This window comes from Pelophylax lessonae (genome assembly GCF_965119305.1).
Source record: "Pelophylax lessonae genome assembly, chromosome: 2".
NCBI lineage: Eukaryota > Metazoa > Chordata > Amphibia > Anura > Ranidae > Pelophylax > Pelophylax lessonae.
Window position 1 is genome coordinate 629,521,523 of NC_138769.1, and position 21,913 is coordinate 629,543,435.

The 21,913-nt window shown below is 47.0% G+C and overlaps 1 protein-coding gene across 1 annotated transcript in view; it reads left to right on the forward strand.

Annotated features, from left to right (window-relative positions):
• The first annotated feature begins 6,164 nt into the window (after window positions 1-6,164).
• Window positions 6,165-21,913, forward strand: part of GTF3A (general transcription factor IIIA) — a 34,107-nt gene continuing 18,358 nt past the window's right edge. The window contains exons 1-3 of the mRNA XM_082246906.1: window positions 6,165-6,380; window positions 11,560-11,660; window positions 18,661-18,757. Coding sequence (XP_082103032.1) covers window positions 6,186-6,380; window positions 11,560-11,660; window positions 18,661-18,757 — 393 coding nt within the window. The 5' untranslated portion in view covers window positions 6,165-6,185. The remainder of the gene's footprint in view (window positions 6,381-11,559; window positions 11,661-18,660; window positions 18,758-21,913) is intronic.

The window sequence follows — 21,913 nt, forward strand, 5'->3', positions numbered from 1 at the left end:
TTATGGGCGTGAGTGGGGCCTCATGTCCAAGTTTTGCCTTAGGCCTCACAAAGCCTAGAGCCGCCTCTGCTGTCAGTAGCATGAAATGTGTCTACCTTTTTGTCCCCTGCTGTGTGTGTACCATCTGTCATTTTGGTCTTTTATCATTAATAAGGTGGATCTTTGGTGTGCAGCCATCCGGATTTCCTAACTCTTCACTGTGTCAAATACTTACCATATTTTTCCTCTTCTGGCGCCAATCCATAGCAGCATACATGTGGTAGTAGCCCTGCCTACTTCCACCCACAGGACCAGAGCAAAGCTATAAAGAGTTAACACCCACACAACAGCCATTCCCTGTGCATTGCTAAGAAAGAACTGGGTGGGTTTGGTATGCTGCCATGGATTGGCACCAGTGGCGGCTGCTCTCACAGGCTAAAAAAAAAGGGTGGGCTCGGGGAGCAGAGCCCACCCAGTTGTGTGACAATAGCGAATTAAAATTCACTATTGTCACATGGATCCTCCTCCTGGCCAATCAGGAAGCGGGTTCTGAGACCCGTTTCCCGATTGGCCGAAAGGAGAAGCCATGCCATTGGGCATGAAGGAGGAGGAGGGAGGAGACACAGTAGACAGGGGGAAGAAGCCGCCGCCGCTGTCCCTGATGTCCAGGCAGGTTGAGTAATCTTGTCCTGTCATGTCCTGGGGGTCCTGTCCCGGGGGTCCTGTCCTTCTGCGGTCCGGGGGTGTGCGGCCTGGTGTGGTCCGGAGGGTGTATGGTGCGGTCTGTCTGCCGCCCCCCCCCCATAGAGCACCAGCCGCCACTGATTGGCACCAGGAAAGGAAAATTATGGTAAGTATTTGATACAATTTTCCATTTTCCTGGCGCCAACATGGCAGTTTACATGTGGCAGACCAATAACTAGCTGCTAGTGTGGGAAGCTTCAGAAAATCTTATAAGTGAGTAAGCTACTGCCTTCCCACTAAAGCCAGCGTTAGTAAGGACTACTAAGCCCATCAGTAGTACTGGCAGGATGCGCCATAGGAGGAATGGGCTGTTTTGTGGGCTTTAACATTTTATAGCTTTGCACTGGTACTGTGGGCGCAAATTGGACAGAACTGTCATACTTTCTTATTAGTTGAATGTTCAGACTGCAAACTACAATATGTATGGAGAGAAAGGGTATAGAGATCAACTGGCACCGTCCCCGTAGTAAATTTAAAACTATTTCTTCTTGTTCAGACTGCACTTGCTTAACCTTAGATGATGAGTTGTACTGCAAATACTGTAGTGAATACTGTTAATACCATTATAAAACCAATTAAAGTTCCAACATAATACAAAAAAGTGACAAGTAAAGTGCCAGAGTGCAAATAGAAAAAGGCTCACAGTGTAATATGAAGTGCTTTGTGCTTTGTTCCCAGGATATTCCCTGTGTGTCCACCACGTGGGGTAATATAGTCACTCCGCACTCACCAGATGTTGGTGACCCCCTCACTGTATAGTGAGGAAAGTCAACTGGACTTGTAGGTCTTTTTGGGGGATCTATGCCACTGTGATGTTCCCTGAACAATTTCCACACTTCAGGTCCAGAACATTTTTATATAGGCAGAAAATTAATGGAGAGAAGGACTCTCATAGTGTAAAATCCTTTGCTTTTAAAGGTAAAGGAGAGATTTGGGGTCTTTTTGACCCCAGATCTCTCCATAAAGCGGATCTGTCATCCTGATGTCTATTACAAGGAATAATTACATTCCTTATAAGTGGAATAAAAGAAAAAAAAAAAGGACAGTGTAAAAATAAAATAAATAAGAAAAAATAAAATAAAAGTGTAAAGCGCCCCAATCGCAGAAGCGAATGAATATGTAGCGCACGCATATGAAAACGGTGTTCGCACCACACATTAGAAATCTCCGCGAACGTTAGAGCAAGAGCAATAATTCTAGAGCTAGAACTCCTATGTAACCCTAAACAGGTAACCTGTAAAAAATGTTAAACCGTCACCTATGGATATTTTTAAGTACTGTAGTTTGTGACCATTCCACGAGCATGCACACATTTAGAGCATGACATGTTAAGTATCTATTTACTCTATGTATTATCATCTTTCATATTTTATAAAAAAATGAAAGTATATATTGTGTTTTGTTTTTAATGCATTAAAATGTATTAAAAAAAGAAAACTATGTTTGAAAAACTGCTGCGTAAAATACCGTGTGACATAAAAAAAATGCAACAACAATCACCATTTTAATCCCGAGGATATCTGCTACAAAAAAAAAAAAAAAAAATGATATATATATGTTTTAATGTTTGGGAGTTACCAGTAATTTTATAGCAAAAAAATGCTGATTTACACTCATAATCAAAAAGTGTCAGAAAAGGCCAGGTCAGCAGGTAGTTATGCAGTGCATTGTGATGTGCTGCACAGTTGTGTTGCAGAGTTGTGTGACCGGGGCAGAAAAAAACAACTGTTTTCTATGTGTGCTTTGATCTATGCAGAGTAACACAGTTCTACGGATATGGTGTAAACGAGCCCTAAACGAAAATACGATTTTTTAGCTTAGTGAGGGACCCCTATATAACATTGCCCACTATGATTACAGTATAGGTCTCAAACACACTAAGTATTTAGCCCCAGTACAGGAGAATCTGGTATTTTGGTGTAAATGGAAGGCAGCCTGTAAACCTCTATGAGAGGCTGAAAACTGCTGTGGCTGGATGGCGCACCAAGTGATACTAACTTTTAAAACTGTATGTACCCAGAGGTGAATGTCCAGAATGCAGACCCCTTGCTTGCTAAACACATGCTGAATGCCTGGGCGCATACTGCCATAAAAGTAAGTACCACTCAATGCACCATCCAGCCTCGGAGGGCTCAATCACACTTGCTTTGCTCTCCAAAGAGTAACCAGTATTCGGATCACTCTTCAGAGAGCATTTGAGAAAGCTGCTTTAACCATGCACCAGTGTGCGGTAAGTGCATGCATTGCACATGGAGCAACCCCATTCACTTAGGGCTTTTTCACACTTGTAGTCTGTCAAATGGACTTCCACGTTTCTCAGCGGGGGATCGATCCGCCGATCCCCCGCTGAGCAGAAGGATGACAGCTGTGTCTCCGCGCTGTGTGCGGAGACACAGCTGTCAGTTCCCCATGCATCTCTATGGGGAAAATCGGATGGGAACGGACCCTCGGTCTGTTCTCATCCGATCCGCTGGACGGATGGAAAATAGGGTTTCCATCCGTCCAGATTTGACGGATCGGATGTCAGACATGTCTCCGCTGACATCCGATGCCCCATAGGAATGCATGGGGGGACCGTTCAGATCCGCCAAAAAAACGGACAGGCGCATCTGAACGGTCCGCCTGTGTGAAAGGGGCCTTAAAGAGGACGTAAAGTCTTATTTTGTAATTGTACCTACATGTAAGCCTGTAATAAGACTTACCTGTAGGTACTGTGAATATCTCCTAAACTTGCACTGTTTAGGAGATATTCAGCGTTCATGCAGCTGATGAGGTCATTGGCGCATGCGCTCTGAAGGTCCGGCTTACTGTGCCGTAAATGGCGGCGGGAATGACCTTATTGCGGCTCCCGCCACTCACAGTGCTGGAGCCCAGAAGAAACACAGGGGAAGATGTCAGCTGTCTGAGCGGTGTGTGGGCACCGATGAAGGGCTCGTTCTAAGATAAGTATTTCACAATGAGCTAGTACGCAATGCATACTAGCTCATTATGTCTTTGTCTTACAGTTTTTTTTTTTTTTTTCAAGGCTTACAGCCTCTTTAAGCGTTTGCTACCCCAAAACTTCTTATTCCCGACATGTGCCTGCTGTACTTGTATGAGGAAGTATTCTGATCTCTTTGTATTGCTTCCTAAGTGCCGGTTCACATTTATGCGATGCGGGAACCCCCAGATCAGATCGCATATTGCAGTGCGATCTGAGAGTTTGCACAGAATTGGATCGCACTAGTGTGAACCACCATGCGATCTGATTCTGCTGTGGACCAAAAAAAGGGCCCGGTGCGTGTTTCAGTGCGATTGCGGTGCGAATTCAGCCATACAAACTGTACGACTGTATTTGCACCGTACAGACTTTGCATGTAATTTTAGGAGAAGTGCGCTCCGAACTACATGCGATCTCTGTGATCGTACAAATGAACTGGCACTTACGGTGAAATCCCTGGTGTCCTGTCAACAATCCCTCTGCTTTCCTATTATAAAAACTGACCACACTGAGCAGAACACATGGTGGTCAGTTCTAGGGATGCACCGAAATGAAAATTCTGGGCCGAAACCGAAAATGCAGGATGCCCTTGGCCGAAAATGACTTTTTCCCCAAAAAAAAATTAAAATAGAAAGAAGAGGGGCATGCACCAAAAACAGGTAGCGACGTACACCTGTCGCTGCCACCCTGTCACAGTATATGTACTGTGATGGGTTGGCAAGAGGTTCATTTAATTACCAATGGTATTTGTATTATGAAGCATGAGGGGTTAATGTATTGTCACTGCAGGTCACTGATGCATTAGTGACCGACCAGTGGCAGTTAATTAACTCCTTTGTGCTGCATTAGTGCAACCAGTATCAGTGCAACCAGTGTTAATTAACACTGATACTGGTTGCACTAATGCAGCACAAAGGGGTTAATTAACTGCCACTGGTCGGTCACTAATGCATCAGTGACCTGCAGTGACAATACATTAACCCCTCATGCTTCATAATACAAATACCATTGGTAAGCTGCCTCAGCTCTCCCCCATCCCCCCCCCACTGCCTCAGCGTCCCCCTCGGCAGTACACCCTCCCCCCCTCTGGCTCAGCGTCCTTCCTCAGGTGTCCATTCAAAAGAAGCGCCTCTGGCCGGCGGCCCTCCTCCCGGTGATGTCACTACTACGATCTGTGCATGAATGAAGGGACACACCGGGCGGGAGGGCGGGGCGAGCGGCCGCTAATAGATATAACTACGTGATCCTTCCCTGTCAGCGGGACTCTGTGTGTGAATGAGAACTGACCTGACACCGGGCGAGGGGGGGGGGGCGGCCGCTAATAACTATAACTATGTGAGCCTTCACTTCCCTGTCAGGCATGTATCTCCTCTGACAGGGAAGTGAAGGCTCACATAGTTATAGTTATTAGCGGCCGCTCGCCCCGCCCTCCCCCCTGGTATGTCCCTTCATTCATGCACAGATCGTAGTAGTAGGGACGTCATTGAGAGGCGGAACTTTTAAAACCTGCCCTGCGCCCTCCTCCTTCCTCACGGCGGCCATATTAATTTCGGCAATGTTAACCCATTATCGGCCGAAATGGGATAGGCTCATTTTCGGCCGAAATTTCGGTGCATCCCTAGTCAGTTCTCTGGCTATGCTTTCCTTCAATGATCTGACTTGTCCTGGTTCGCCCTCCAGTCATTCACAGGGAAGATTAGTGTTCTGCTGTTCCTTCTCCCCCAGCTCTTATGCAGCTGAGAAATAAAGGTATTTATAATGTATTTTAATATCTATTCAAAAATGTTTTGCCTTTGATATCTATTTTAAACTGAATGGGCTTACAATGTGATCATTTACAGTCACTTTAAATGGGTGGTTTTCAGCAGGTGCTACACAAAACCATGGCAGGCATGTGTACATCCCCCCGGCCGCTACAAGAGGTAATAATTGGGGGTCAGTGACAGTGCAGACCAACCCCCAAACCTCCTGTGTGAATGGGCCCATGGAGCTTTACAGGCTGCTAGCATCTGTGTACCTTTGCCCTCAGAGCACCCCTCCTTCTTGTACACCCCCACCTACATATACACCAGTCTCCTGGAAGCTCAGGCTGTACGTTATACCAGTTCCCTCTCCTACAGCTTCCTACAACCTCCTCCCTGCTCTACTGTTAGAAGTTAGAACTGTACAACGTGAGCAGCCCGACTATAGCCAGAACACGTGTCTCCCATCACCAACATGGCGCGCTCTAACTTCAAAGCAGTGCACGTGACCCGAACGGGATCGTACCATGGAAGGTTCCGGGGGGGACGCTGTATAATACAGTGGCCACAGAAACGAAACCACTGAATGTTACCTTTTATTCTCCATAGTAATTGTATATGAATACGTTCAATATACCACTCATTCCAGACAAGCTTTGTAATTGTATGTATTCGGGCTGCCCCCTCCCCCTTCTCTGGAGACAGACAGTGGATGAGTCCAATGTGTAGAAAGCCAGGACATGGCGGTGTCGGTGGTTCCCAGGAGTTGTGCCTTCAGTATTGGGAAACCGGGACGGTATAACCGGGTGGGGAAGATGGGTGAGAAGGCGCCACCGGCCGTGTATAAGCGCTTTATCTGCTCTTTTCCGGACTGCAGTGCATCCTACAATAAGAACTGGAAGCTGCAGGCTCATCTCTGCAAACACACCGGGGAGGTGAGACCCACCGGAACCATCACCCCAGTGTTATGTATAGGGTCTCCCTGATTGCTGTCTGTGCTGAGCTGTACTCCCTGATCAGTCACCTGTACTCCCCATGAGATCTCCTGATCACTGTCAGTGCTATGCTGTGTGTATTGGATCTCCCCTGATCACCTGTCAGTGCTATGCTGTGTGTATGGGATCTCCCCTGATCACTTGTCAGTGCTAAGCTGTGTGTATGGGATCTCCCCTGATCACTTGTCAGTGCTAAGCTGTGTTTGTGGGATCTCCCCTGATCACTTGTCAGTGCTAAGCTGTGTGTATGGGATCTCCCTGATCACTTGTCAGTGCTATGCTGTGTGTATGGGATCTCCCTGATCACTGTCAGTGCTAAGCTGTGTGTATGGGATCTCCCTGATCACTTGTCAGTGCCATGCTGTGTATGGGATCTCCCCTGATCACTTGTCAGTGCCGTGCTGTGTATGGGATCTCCCCTGATCACTTGTCAGTGCCGTGCTGTGTGTATGGGATGTCCCCTGATCACTTGTCAGTGCCGTGCTGTGTGTATGGGATGTCCCCTGATCACTTGTCAGTGCCGTGCTGTGTGTATGGGATGTCCCCTGATCACTTGTCAGTGCCGTGCTGTGTGTATGGGATCTCCCCTGATCACTTGTCAGTGCCGTGCTGTGTGTATGGGATGTCCCCTGATCACTTGTCAGTGCCGTGCTGTGTGTATGGGATGTCCCCTGATCACTTGTCAGTGCCGTGCTGTGTGTATGGGATCTCCCCTGATCACTTGTCAGTGCTGTGTGTATGGGATCTCCCCTGATCACTTGTCAGTGCCGTGCTGTGTGTATGGGATCTCCCCTGATCACTTGTCAGTGCCGTGCTGTGTGTATGGGATGTCCCCTGATCACTTGTCAGTGCCGTGCTGTGTGTATGGGATGTCCCCTGATCACTTGTCAGTGCCGTGCTGTGTGTATGGGATCTCCCCTGATCACTTGTCAGTGCCGTGCTGTGTGTATGGGATCTCCCCTGATCACTTGTCAGTGCCGTGCTGTGTGTATGGGATCTCCCCTGATCACTTGTCAGTGCCGTGCTGTGTGTATGGGATCTCCCCTGATCACTTGTCAGTGCCGTGCTGTGTGTATGGGATCTCCCCTGATCACTTGTCAGTGCCGTGCTGTGTGTATGGGATCTCCCCTGATCACTTGTCAGTGCCGTGCTGTGTGTATGGGATCTCCCCTGATCACTTGTCAGTGCCGTGCTGTGTGTATGGGATCTCCCCTGATCACTTGTCAGTGCCGTGCTGTGTGTATGGGATCTCCCCTGATCACTTGTCAGTGCCGTGCTGTGTGTATGGGATGTCCCCTGATCACTTGTCAGTGCCGTGCTGTGTGAATGGGATGTCCCCTGATCACTTGTCAGTGCCGTGCTGTGTGTATGGGATGTCCCCTGATCACTTGTCAGTGCCGTGCTGTGTGTATGGGATGTCCCCTGATCACTTGTCAGTGCCGTGCTGTGTGTATGGGATGTCCCCTGATCACTTGTCAGTGCCGTGCTGTGTGTATGGGATGTCCCCTGATCACTTGTCAGTGCCGTGCTGTGTGTATGGGATGTCCCCTGATCACTTGTCAGTGCCGTGCTGTGTGTATGGGATGTCCCCTGATCACTTGTCAGTGCCGTGCTGTGTGTATGGGATGTCCCCTGATCACTTGTCAGTGCCGTGCTGTGTGTATGGGATGTCCCCTGATCACTTGTCAGTGCCGTGCTGTGTGTATGGGATCTCCCCTGATCACTTGTCAGTGCCGTGCTGTGTGTATGGGATGTCCCCTGATCACTTGTCAGTGCCGTGCTGTGTGTATGGGATGTCCCCTGATCACTTGTCAGTGCCGTGCTGTGTGTATGGGATCTCCCCTGATCACTTGTCAGTGCTGTGTGTATGGGATCTCCCCTGATCACTTGTCAGTGCCGTGCTGTGTGTATGGGATCTCCCCTGATCACTTGTCAGTGCCGTGCTGTGTGTATGGGATGTCCCCTGATCACTTGTCAGTGCCGTGCTGTGTGTATGGGATGTCCCCTGATCACTTGTCAGTGCCGTGCTGTGTGTATGGGATCTCCCCTGATCACTTGTCAGTGCCGTGCTGTGTGTATGGGATCTCCCCTGATCACTTGTCAGTGCCGTGCTGTGTGTATGGGATCTCCCCTGATCACTTGTCAGTGCCGTGCTGTGTGTATGGGATCTCCCCTGATCACTTGTCAGTGCCGTGCTGTGTGTATGGGATCTCCCCTGATCACTTGTCAGTGCCGTGCTGTGTGTATGGGATCTCCCCTGATCACTTGTCAGTGCCGTGCTGTGTGTATGGGATCTCCCCTGATCACTTGTCAGTGCCGTGCTGTGTGTATGGGATCTCCCCTGATCACTTGTCAGTGCCGTGCTGTGTGTATGGGATGTCCCCTGATCACTTGTCAGTGCCGTGCTGTGTGTATGGGATGTCCCCTGATCACTTGTCAGTGCCGTGCTGTGTGTATGGGATGTCCCCTGATCACTTGTCAGTGCCGTGCTGTGTGTATGGGATGTCCCCTGATCACTTGTCAGTGCCGTGCTGTGTGTATGGGATGTCCCCTGATCACTTGTCAGTGCCGTGCTGTGTGTATGGGATGTCCCCTGATCACTTGTCAGTGCCGTGCTGTGTGTATGGGATGTCCCCTGATCACTTGTCAGTGCCGTGCTGTGTGTATGGGATGTCCCCTGATCACTTGTCAGTGCCGTGCTGTGTGTATGGGATGTCCCCTGATCACTTGTCAGTGCCGTGCTGTGTGTATGGGATCTCCCCTGATCACTTGTCAGTGCCGTGCTGTGTGTATGGGATCTCCCCTGATCACTTGTCAGTGCCGTGCTGTGTGTATGGGATCTCCCCTGATCACTTGTCAGTGCCGTGCTGTGTGTATGGGATCTCCCCTGATCACTTGTCAGTGCTGTGCTGTGTGTATGGGATCTCCCCTGATCACTTGTCAGTGCTGTGCTGTGTGTATGGGATCTCCCCTGATCACTTGTCAGTGCTGTGCTGTGTGTATGGGATCTCCCCTGATCACTTGTCAGTGCTGTGCTGTGTGTATGGGATCTCCCCTGATCACTTGTCAGTGCAGTGCTGTGTGTATGGGATCTCCCCTGATCACTTGTCAGTGCTGTGCTGTGTGTATGGGATCTCCCCTGATCACTTGTCAGTGCTGTGCTGTGTGTATGGGATCTCCCCTGATCACTTGTCAGTGCTGTGCTGTGTGTATGGGATCTCCCCTGATCACTTGTCAGTGCTGTGCTGTGTGTATGGGATCTCCCCTGATCACTTGTCAGTGCTGTGCTGTGTGTATGGGATCTCCCCTGATCACTTGTCAGTGCTGTGCTGTGTGTATGGGATCTCCCCTGATCACTTGTCAGTGCTGTGCTGTGTGTATGGGATCTCCCCTGATCACTTGTCAGTGCTGTGCTGTGTGTATGGGATCTCCCCTGATCACTTGTCAGTGCTGTGCTGTGTGTATGGGATCTCCCCTGATCACTTGTCAGTGCTGTGCTGTGTATGGGATCTCCCCTGATCACTTGTCAGTGCTGTGCTGTGTATGGGATCTCCCCTGATCACTTGTCAGTGCTTTGCTGTGTTCCATATTTGTGTCCTGTATGGCAGTGATTTTTGTCCAGACATGTCGTCTGACGTTTCTCAGCTACTGGTCTATGCATTCTACATTCTACACTAACACAAAGGAATAAAGGGGCCTCGTTTAAAGCAGACTTTGTAAAAGAGATTGTTAAAAGCCCCCCCCCCCCCCACTCTTAAAACGAACAAACGTGTTATACTTGCCTGCTCGGTGTAAGGGTTTTGTACAGAGCAGACTCATTCCTCCTCTTCTGGGGTCCCCCACTGGTGCTCCTGGCTACTCCCATTCATCAGGTCCCCCCACAGAAAGCTGTTTTCCATGTGGGCATGCTACAGAGTCCTACTGTGTCTGTTAAATCAGGCAGCGGGACTTGTCCCTGATCCTGTCACTGGATTTGATTGACAGCAGCGGTAGCCAATGTCCAATGAGGAGACAGCAGCTGGACCCACTGGCCTCGTGCTCCTCATTGGGTCGGGCTAAGGTAAGAAAAGGGGGGCAGCAAAGGATTTCCACCTGAAAGCATTCAGGTGGAAAATCTTGAGACCTTACAATCACTTTAAAGCATGTCAAGGCAAAATGAACAGCGTTGTGCCCCCTGTATTATGTGCACATTTCAAATCCCACTTTTTTTCTATATATCTCTATCTATCCCCCTGCTAGTACAAAAAGGTTACCTGTTCATGTGCCAGATATGCACTAAGCTCTAAAGTGGGAAATGCACTATACCAGTGATGGCAAACCATGGCACCCTAGATGTTTTGTAACTACATTTCCCATGATGCTCAACTACACTGCAGAGTACATGAGTATCATGGGAAATGTAGTTCCAAAACATCTGGCGTGCCAAGGTTCGTCATCATTGCACTATGCAATCTGACTGTGCAATCTGCAGTTTTCCCAAAGCTATGCAAAATAACACACCTGATCAACTTGTAGCCAATAAGGCAAGTCTATAAACTACATGCTACGTAATAGATCTAAAGGCAATTCTATGATCAGATTGTATAGTGTTTGGCCACTTCATTCCTGTTGTAGACAGCAGCACTTTTGTGGAATGAGTGGTGTCAGCCCTGCCTAGTGGCTTTGTTAAACTACTCAATCACTCCCACTCTTGGATGTCTACAACATAAAGGCTAGTCATTCTGTAGTCCAAGATGAGAACTAAACGGGCTGTGAAGGATGGCTCCTGAATTTCTGGAAAGATCCAGCAGGTATGTGTTCTGAGAGGATTTCTCTGATGAAAATTCAGTTCGTTTTCTGTTTCCTGGCTAGGAGGTGAAGTTAAAGCAGCAGAGAAGTCCTAATTTTTTTTTTTTTTCACTGTTGCATACAACTCTATTAAGGCTTACCTGTAGGTACAGTGAATATCTCCTAAATGTGCACTTTGAGAGATATTCACATTTGTAGTGCCCAGTGATGTCACTCAAGTGTGCCTTCCATCCAGGGTGCATTATTTTGTGTAGACTTGGTCCTCAAAATAAAAGCAGTTCTGTTCTTCCGTTCTACTATTGTAACATGTGCTTTTCTTTTTCTTGACTAGAGACCTTTTCCCTGCACTTTTGAAGGATGCCGTAAAGGCTTTGTGACTTTGTTTCACCTGACCCGTCATTCTATGACACATACTGGGGAAAAGCCTTGCAAGTAAGTACTTGGAGAAACCTCTAGGAGTTGGTAATAGTGCCAGGAAATGGTTAGAATTACAATGGGGTGGCAGTGATCTGACATGGCAGCTGAGTGACAGCTAGAGCTCTGCAACCCATGATAGTGTTTCTAAAGGATCACATTTTTTTACCTTCATGCATTTTATGCATGAAGGTAAAAAACCTTCTCTATTCAGCAGCCCCCCAATACTTACCTGAGCCCCATCCCAATCCAGTGAGGTGCTTGATTGCCTCAGCTCTTCAGGAACTTGCTTCTCACTGCTGTCAATCCCAGCCAGTAAGCCAATGGGAGAGGGGGGTGTGGCTGAGGCACAGCTGTCTGAATGGGCATGCAGAGCAGCAGCTTGGGAGTGAGCCTGTTTGGCCCCTATAGCAAGCTGCTTGCTGTGGGGACAAGAGGGAGGGGCCTGGAGGGATGGCAGGGGATTCTAAGAGGGGGGATCCCAGCTGCTATGTGCAAAACCACCAAACATATCTCAATTGCCTCTACTGTTTATTTTTGCCTAGAATCTTATACAAATGATTCTTCCAAAGGATAAGCTCACTTTTTCTAACATGTTAATCCTCAGTCGTGTCTTCTCTGGTAGCCAAAAAATGGGACGGGATCTCAAACCTGATCGCATGCAATGCAGGACCACAGATCTGCGTTGTAGGAGACTTTGGCTAATGAGCAGGATCAGTAAACCGGCATGGGAGGCAGGGCTTGTGGGATGGTGTATCATGGAAATTTCTGCAACCTGTGTATCCCCACTTAGATTAAGATAGCTGTGTATAGGGGGGGGGGGGGGATCTGTCTTTTTTTTTTTTTTTCTCGAATTGTCTTCCAGGGCAGCATCTGAGAGGCTCCTCTTCCCTGAAACAGGGAAACACAATAGTCCACCATTATAAAAATGTCAGTCATACCTGCGTGCCTCCGTTTAGTGTTGCCTCCGAATCCACAGGAGCTGCAGACGTTTAGATGTTTTTTTTCTTCTAGTCTCTGTGCTATTTGCAGGGGACTCCCTGGCCAGCCCAGCAGGCTGTGGGTAGTGCAGGTCAGGGGCAGCATTTCGGGGCAAGCTGGCCCCCGCCTGAGGTTTCACCTCCTACTGAGGGATATGCAGCACCCCCCAGCTGCACAGAATGTCAATGGTATTTCCCCCCCCAAAGACCTCTGCACCTGGAGTGGAGCCAGCTGTTCAGTCTCCCCCATCTACATGGCACTAGCTGAGCACGAGCTGCCCTGCCAGCCTCCTCACACAACAGCTGCACCGCGCTGCTGGAAGAGCATGGTCCTCCAGCACTTCGGTCTGCAGCCATCTTGGTGAAGGCGGAAGCCCTGGAGCTGGATGACAGAGCAGGGCACCTCTGCTGAAGTCACTTCAGGTGGCGGTGTGGTTTTTAAAGAAAACAAAGGCTCAGATGGCCTTTCTTCCCTAAAACGGTAGGCGGAAAGGATACCAGGAGAGCAGATGGCAGTGCAGGTATGTCCACCAACCTGCATAGAATTGGCTGGGAGTGGGGCTGTAGCAGGAAGCAGTTAAAAAGCTTTTATGTGGGGGAGGCTTTCTGAGGCTGACCATGTCGGATGTTTCCCTGCCCTGCAGATCTGCTCGTCAGGATAGCTCCATGGTAAGCCAGAGAACTAGAGTTTCTGGCCTTTACCTCCCTACTTTACCTCACTGAGTCCTTTGTGCTTATTGATATAGACCCCAGAAGAAAAAAGGGCAAAGACCCGCAGCAAGGAATGCGCCTTTTGCAGTCACAGGTTTCCTCCAGAATGGGGGGGAAAAAACCTTATGCTAAAAATGCATCAACAAAATGGTGGCCAAGGATTCACAGGGGTTCCTTTAAAGACGTTCTCAACTCTTTTTAAAAAGGCATGAATGGGCCACTACATCTGGCTATAGAAAAGCTGGAGGTTCCAGCCAGGCCAGTTCCCGTCTACTAGTAAGCCATCCATCCCCCTTGTGCAGTGGGAAAGAGTTAACCCTAGCTGAGCAGGAAACCGATTCAGAATCCAAAGATGGCCTATGCTCGGACTCAGGCAAGGCAACCTTTTTTCCTTTGGAAGACACGGACAATTTGCTGAGAGCCAAAGCAGATATGCTGGGCATCAAAGAGCAAAAAGTCGCAGAGCTTTCCTTACAGGTTAAGATGTACAAAGGCTTACAACCGAAAAAACCAAGAACATTCCTGATACATGAGACTCTGAAAAATATAGTCAAAGAATGGGAAGAACTGGAAAAGCAAGCTCTTCACACCAGCTTTGTATAAGTGCAGATATAATTTTGCAGAGGAGAATACAGCATCCTGGGCAAAATGCCCTAAAGTAGATTCCTCCCTTGCCCGTCGCAAAATATCTAACTTGGCCTTCAACTTCAGGACCCTCAGTGAACCCATGGATAAAAAGGTAGAGGCACTGCTAAAGATTGCTTGGGAAGCTGGAGACGTGAATCTAAATCTGGCCATAGCTACCACCTGCATGGCTAGGACCTTGATAGTCTGGTTGACTCGGCTGCTAGGAGATACCCCAAGAGAAGTTGGGAAGGACCGTACCCACACTAACTAGACCGGCAGCATTCCTGGCAGATGCATCAGCTGAAGCTGCAAGGGTATCTGCCTGGACCACTGGCTTAATTTGGCATTTGGGGTAAATCGCTTCCAAAAATAGATTGTGTAGGATCCCCTTCACAGGCGATTTACTGTTCTGGACATAACCGCAGCCAAAAATAAGGGTTTCCTCAAACCAAAAAGAAGCAAGGGAAAGGGCCCTTTTGTCAGTCCAGGAGATTAAAAAAAAAAAAAAAAAAACGGATCAAGGAAGCACTGGAGACAACAAAGGCAAGGGAGACTTTATCCTCAAGTATTCCATTCCAAGAAATGAAGCAATGACTGTCTCCGGTGGGGGGACAGATTGGCAACCTTTGCTTATCAGTGGAGGAAGATCACAAATGGCGCTTTTCCACTGCATGGAACCGAACGGTTCGGCTCGCTTTTGTGCTTTTCCACTGCTGGTACCGTATGGTATAGTGTAGGAAAGGTTTGGTACGGTACGGTGGCGCTTTTCCACTGCATGGAACTGAACGGTACGGCTCTCAAAAACAGTACCACCTCGATTGTGGTTTCCAAGAGGTACCATACCCGGTACCATATCCCACAATCCTTTGCATGCAGTCACTACTAGCCACTGATTGGTCAGAGAATCCCACCCACTTAACTTTAGTACTACTTTAGTGGCAAAGCAAACCATACCATACCAAACCGTTCCAACACTGTACCATGCGGTACCAGCAGTGGAAAAGCAAAACGGGCCAAGCAGGGTCAAGTAGAGCCGAGCCGGTACTTGCAGTGGAAAAGTGCCAAAACAGACTTATCCTTTGCACAAATAGCAGGTTACTCTATAGTTTTGCACTCTTCCCCCCCCAACCAAGTACCTGGTAATAACCCTCCTGAAAGGCAGTCCATGCAGAGGCCTTTTATTCACACTAGAAAACTACTAAAGGTGATTTGTCATGTACCGCCAGAAGAGGGGGAAAAAACAGTAGTTTATGCGCACATATTTGTGATGAAAACCATCAGGCAAGCTAAGGCTCATACTGAACCTCAAACCACTAAACAAAAGGATAAGGTACAAGTGATTCAGGATGGGAGTCATCAGTTCGGTCATGAATATCCTTCCGGTGGGAGTATTCATGGCTACAGTAGATCTGCAGTATGCAGATTTGCATGTGCTGATAAAGAGCCATCTCTACATTTTCTGTACACAGCTCTACCTTTTTGGCATCTCCTCTGCACCCAGAATTTTCTCAAATGGCAGAAGCACTGAAAAACCTAACAGCAAAGCATAGGCGTTGTGGGCTATACTTTAGATCTACTGTTCTTCGCCGAATCAGCAGGCAGCCTGGAAGACAATTTGCACAAACGCATCTTGCCTACAAAGCCTAGGATGGATTGTGAACAAAGAAAAATCAATTAATCCCAAGCCAGAGACGCATACTTGGGCTACATACTAGATGCCAAAATAACCAAGATTTTCCTAACTTGAGAAAAAAAGAAAATCATGGAGGCAATAGTATCTGATAGTGGCCAAATTCATGACCATCAGACAGGGCATGGCAGTGTTGGGACTAATGACATCCTCAATTCCGGCCATCACCTGGATGCAGCTCCATATGAGGCCTCTACAAAATCACTAGCCCGATGGGATGGCAACCAATCATCCCTAGAAATTAATATTTTGGTTCCTCCCAACGAAATTGACTCTTGTCTGAGTTTGACAGAAATGACACTGTCATGGGCTGAGAAACATCAGATCCATCTGAAGGGAACTGACATGCTGGCAGACTTCAGTTGAAAAGCCATAAAAACAAGACATGTCCTAAATCAAGCAACCTTGTGGATCACCCAAATGTGAAAAAAATAGATGTATCATCAAGCTAGTGTAAAACGTATCCCTACAATGCCTTCATCTAATAGATGTATGCCAAACCAAGCATACATAAAATACCCCGCATAGACATGTGTATAAGAAGCTATAAAGCTGGCAATAAATGGTAGGCAAGGGGCTATTAGAGGAACAAAATGTATTAATTGGTAATGGATACGATGACCAATTGGAAGCGCTCAAGGCTGCACCTGTATAGTATAGATATCTGATAACCTATGGACAACCAGAAGACCAGACCTATACACAAAATTAAGTAAAATAAATGAAGTAAAAAAGAAACAAACGGCTGGTGCCACTTGCACAGGGATGGATACCCATGACATATGCCATATGGGACCTACCAATAGGTGATACTAGGGGTCCTTCTCTGTACAAGCCCCTGGGAGCTTGAGCTCAATGGAGGGGAGGGAGAGGGATGGAGTACCCTGCTCTAGAGGGCTGATGAATGGTATTCAGTGGGAGCAATGTCTATCAAGGAGGATATTCTCTATTTTTTTTTTATTTTTTTTTTTGTGTATGGGTCTTGTCTTCTAGTTGTACATTGGATATCTATACTATACAGGTGCATCCTTGAGCGCTTCCATTGGTTATCATATCCATTACCAATAATGTATTTGGTTTCTTTACGAATATCACCTTGCCTACTTTTTGCCAGCTTTATAGCTTCTTATACCCATGTCTATGTGGAGTATTTTTTGTATATTATGGATCACCCCCCCTCCCCAAAAAAAAAATGCGAAGCTCCCAAAGTTCTTCTCCCTGAACCCCACAGATGGAAACATGGGTTTTGAAGCGTTCAACCAAAATTGGGCATATCGGCTGTATAATGCATTTCCTCCAACTGCCATAATACCAAAGGTAGTACAAAAGATCGGGGAAGAAAGGAAAAAATTGATACTTACTGCACCCCATTGGCCCCAGAGGCCATGGTTCAGTGACTTGAAAAAGCTCAGTCTTTTAACCACATCTAACACTTCCAGAAATGCCAAATCTCCTGTTGCAGGGGCCAGTCAACCACCCGAACTACAAGGTCATGAAGCTCTCGCCCTGGTTCCTGAGAAGGGGGAGGCTACAGAGGGTCTATCGAGCAGGGTAATGGGACACCATTTTAGCCAGCAGAAAACCAATTACCAGAGCCATCTAAGAGTGATGGAAAAGTTTGCTCCCATACCAGAAGACAAAGGAGACCCCGACAAGGGCCTATTCCAGCAATCCTAGATTTCTTACGGGAAGGGCCAGAATAGCATTTCACAACACTTTGAAGGTCCAAGTGGCGGCTCTGTCCTGCCTAGAAATCAGGCTGGCAGAGAACCAAAAAGATTCCTTTTCTCGTTTAAAAAGAGCCAGACCCATGAAGTTTGGCAAATCCCAAACATGGGACCTCTCCACAGTACAGAAGGATTCCTCTCTGCACCCTTTAAACGATTGAAAGAATGCTCCGATAAATACCTTACACTAAACAGTACTCCTAGTGGTGCTTGTGTGAGCGAGGAGAATCGGTGAACTACAGGCTTGGATCTATGATGGCACCTTGTCTGATTCTGACAGATAAAATCCTCACCCTAGATCCAACTTTTCTACCAGAAGATTCCAACGTTCCACAGAACACAGGATGTGGTTATCCCCTCCCTTCCAGGTTTGATGACTAGCAAGAAGAGATGCATACAACAAGCTAGATGTAAAGAAAATTCTCATAGCTTACCTTGCGAGGACTAGATTAGCAAAAAACGACCACACTACACATTCTCCATGCAGGAGTCAACAAGGGGAAGCAGGCCTTAAAGTACAATAGCCAGATGGATAAAGCTTGCTATTTAGACAGCCTACCAAGCACAAAACCTTGACCCACCGAGCGGTCAATCTCACTCGACCAGAGCTTGGGCATCCATGCGCAGAAAGGGTCGGGGCAACACCAGAGCAGCCCTGAAGGCAGCGGCATGGTCTAGTTTCAGTACTATCGCAAGGCATTACTGCATCGACCCATCTTTTCAGACATTTGGTCGCAAGGTGCTTCAGACTTTATCCCCTCTCTACTAAGTATTGCTTGATGCATCCTCTCAGATGCTGCCCTGGAAGATTAGGGAAAACCGTATGGTACCTAATTACATAAGGGTTGTGCGGATTCATAAGCCTACTGAGGGTGCTTTACTATGACTGGCATTTTTAAAAATGGACTATTTTGGTTGCTGTCTCAGGTGGGAGGAGCCTCTGATGCTGTCCTGGAAGACCTGTTAGTTACTCGGTACCTAATGCGTGGTGTGCTTTTTTTTTTTTTTTTTTTTTTTTTTTTTTTTTCCCCTCAGTTACTTTAATGAAACCTTGGCTTCTGAGCTCAACAAATTTTAACCCTACCCCCTCCCTTATGCAGTTTATTGAAAACCAATCGCATGACTAACCAGGTGTTGGCAAAGCAAACTGTAACAGTACACAAATAGTGGTACTAAAAACTGTATACATAGAACTAGAGGTAGGTGTAGGACATTCATAGATGTAGATGCAAATGCAGCTGTGAGATTCAACTGCTAAACTACTAGAATTTTTTACCTTTCAGGTGTGAGGCTCCAGATTGTGACTTGTCATTTACCACCATGACAAATATGAGGAAACATTATCAACGAGCTCATCTTTCTCCAAGCCTTATTTATGAGGTAAGAGTAATGAGATGTCAAGCAGCAATTGGTGTACCTGTCATTAATTTTTCAAAGAATGGCCGCCAGAGTAGAAATTGACTAAAGAACTACAGTATGTCCACCCCTATCTTGCTGATCTGTAGCTCCTACCAGGGTGAATAATTGTTTTTTAAGATTTTTTTTTTTTTTTTTTTTTTTTTTTACTCTAAACCAGTTTTCTAGTAAAGCTACATTAGTTTATTCAGCATGAAATGGAGCTTTGTTATGTAACAAGAGGCTGTATATTCTGCAATATTTACATATATGGGGAACTCATTCAATGAATGCAAGCTGGGAACATGCACTGCATTGATTCATTCACACAAAGGTGTCCGTTTATGATACTGAGATGAGCAGCAATCCTAATGATTGCAGCTCATCTCGGATCGTTTTTGGTTTATGAAACAAATGATCGGGGGAGAACATGTTCTCCGCTGATCATCTCTGCACAGGGAGATATTGTGTAGGGGGACTCATTTTAACATTAGGTGGGGCGTCTCCTTTGAGAATACATGTGTATTCAACAGTATTAATTCACCACTGCTTAATAAACAGGCACCAGTGATTTTTCTCGTACTGTAATCTCGCTATGTCTCACAAGATTCCAGGCAGCCCGTTCAGTTTTTCATGGCTCTCAGCTGTTTTCAGAGCAAACTTCTGTTCTCCCTGTGAACTTAGTTTTCTGCTTCATAAACAGGGTGGCAGAGGAGATACTTTTCCTCTGAGAACTGCCGAGAAGTGAACTGAACTTCAGTTTCATAAACCTACACTTGACTACCAGCAAGAGTGAGTTCTTGCATTTAACCACTTTCAGACCGGAGGATTTGGCTGCTCAATGACCAGGCCATATTTTTTTGGCACTGCGTGACTTTAATGGACAATTGCGTGATCGTGTGACACTGTACCCAAACAAAAATGACGTCCTTTTTTTTTATCCTACAAACAGCTTTCTTTTGGTGGTAATTTGATCACCTGTGCAAATTTCTTTTTTTTTTTTTTCTATTTTGTTTTTTGCTAAAAATCGCAATAAGCATTTTTCTCTCCATCCTTCCAGTACGGCCAACATGGGAGATGGTGGCTTCTCCCCAACAGGAAACACAATCCAATTGCTCAGCTGTTAAAAGGCCCACCCTTCCCCTTGATCGCAGTTTATCTTGTTTCTCCCACAGCGAACATTTTATTTTCTCTGACCCAAAACAAATGGATGTGGATGGGTCCCCCTGTAAGCCAGGTTCGGTCGGGCCAATGAAAGGCTTCTCCCTACCTGCCGCCTCCTAGGCTTCTTACAGGTTCCCCCCCAAAGCCCTAGGCAGTCGTTCTTATGGGTGGTTCCTCCATGCCTGGGCCCTGACAGTGTGCAGGGGTCTCCTCCGCTCTTCATGGATCGCAGTGCCTTTGGAATTTCAAAAAACCCACTGCTAGTCTGCTGCAAGCCTCACTTTCAGGACCAGAACTTCCGCTTGGTGTTGGGCATGCGCAGTGCAATACGGAAGGAAAGGATATCCGGAGGAGACGCTCAAACCACTTAACAGTAACATTGCAGAGCCTTCAGCCCTGAGGAAAGGCAAAGCTGCCAAAGGAAGAAGTTTCCAGGAAAAACAAGTCTTAGAGGACTTGGAAGGACTTCTTCAGGCTGTCTATAATAGTGAAGGAATCCCAGATCCTCCTAAAACCTCAGTACAGAGCAATGTACAAAGGTTTAGGCAAAAATCCTTCGGCCTTTCCTATTCACAAATCCCTGAAGGATTTAATCCTCCCAAGAGTGGCAATTTCTGGAGAAAAGCCTCTTAAAGCCAAAAACGTGGAAAAGGAAATTTCCCTTCAAGGAAGAAGAGGATAAATTCACAAATTAGACGCATCATTATCCCAAGCAACCAAGAGGTCTGACCTGTCCTTTGAAAATACAGGTAACATAGCAGAGCCTATGGATAGAAAAATTGAAGCCTTATTGCAGAAAGCATGGGAGGCTAATTCATCTGCTATGGCTCCAGCCTTGGCAGCATCCTGTCGCCAGAAATATGGACTTCTGTATAGGAAAACTCCTAAGACACACTTCCTAGGAAGGAGGGTCCCAGGATCTGATGGACTCCCTGTCAGGGATAAGGAAATCTGTAGACTTCCTGGCAGATGCAGCAGTGGAAGCTGTGGTCGCCTCAGCCAAAACGGCCCCTCTGGTCAATTCTGCCAGAAGAGCAATTTGGAATAAAGGCCTGTGAAGGGGATTTCACTTCTAAGGTAAAGCTATGTGCCTTGCCCTTCAAAGGATCCCTACTGTTTGGCACAGGCTTGGATGAAGTATTATCCAGATCCTCAGGGTTTCAACAGTTTCCCTTTCTCTAGGAAACAACCTAAGGACAACCCTATGAAATTTTTTAGGGGCCTCCTTAAGGGATACTAGGAGGGAACCCTTCAAGAAGGGGAGTGCTCCTAGAACATGGAAAAGAGTTACTTTTAGCTCTTTTCACCCCAAGAACAAGTTCCAAAAGAGGCCAAGTGATGTCAAGTCCTTCATACCAGGGTGGTTAACCCCTAGGGCCGGTGACAGCTCTGGATCTCAGGAATACCTAGCCTATTGTTCCAATAAGGGAGCGGTGGGTGTTCCTGGAATTTGCAGTTGTCACCAAGGAAAGGAACAGGGAAAGATTCCTCTAAAAAGAACAAAGGAATCTCCCAGTCCTGCCTTAACAGAAACTGGACAACCACTCCAAGCTAGTTTTCTACCAGAGGATGAATTGCTCGAGGGAGGGCCCCTCCTAAAAAGTAAAGGGTGCTTGGATAGGGTCATAGACACACTCCTTCTGAGCAGGAAGCTAGTAACACAATTTATTCCAAGGTTTGGAAAAAATTCTGTGCCTGGCATAAACAGAAAAATGTGGTATCTGCCTCTAGTTTTTGCAAGATGGGGTAGATAAGGGTGTGGCGGTGAACACACTTGGGGTACAGATTGTGGCTCTTTGTTTTCCTAGATTCAAGTCTGGCAAAAGAGCCTTTGATTAAAAGATTTCTGTTAGCCAGGGACAGGACCACCCCGGTCACTGGGAATGGGTTACCTCCATGGGACCTAACCAGGGTTCTAGAGGTTCTATCTAGAAGCCCTTTTGAACCATTAGAGTAAGTCCCTCTTAAGGTGCTGAC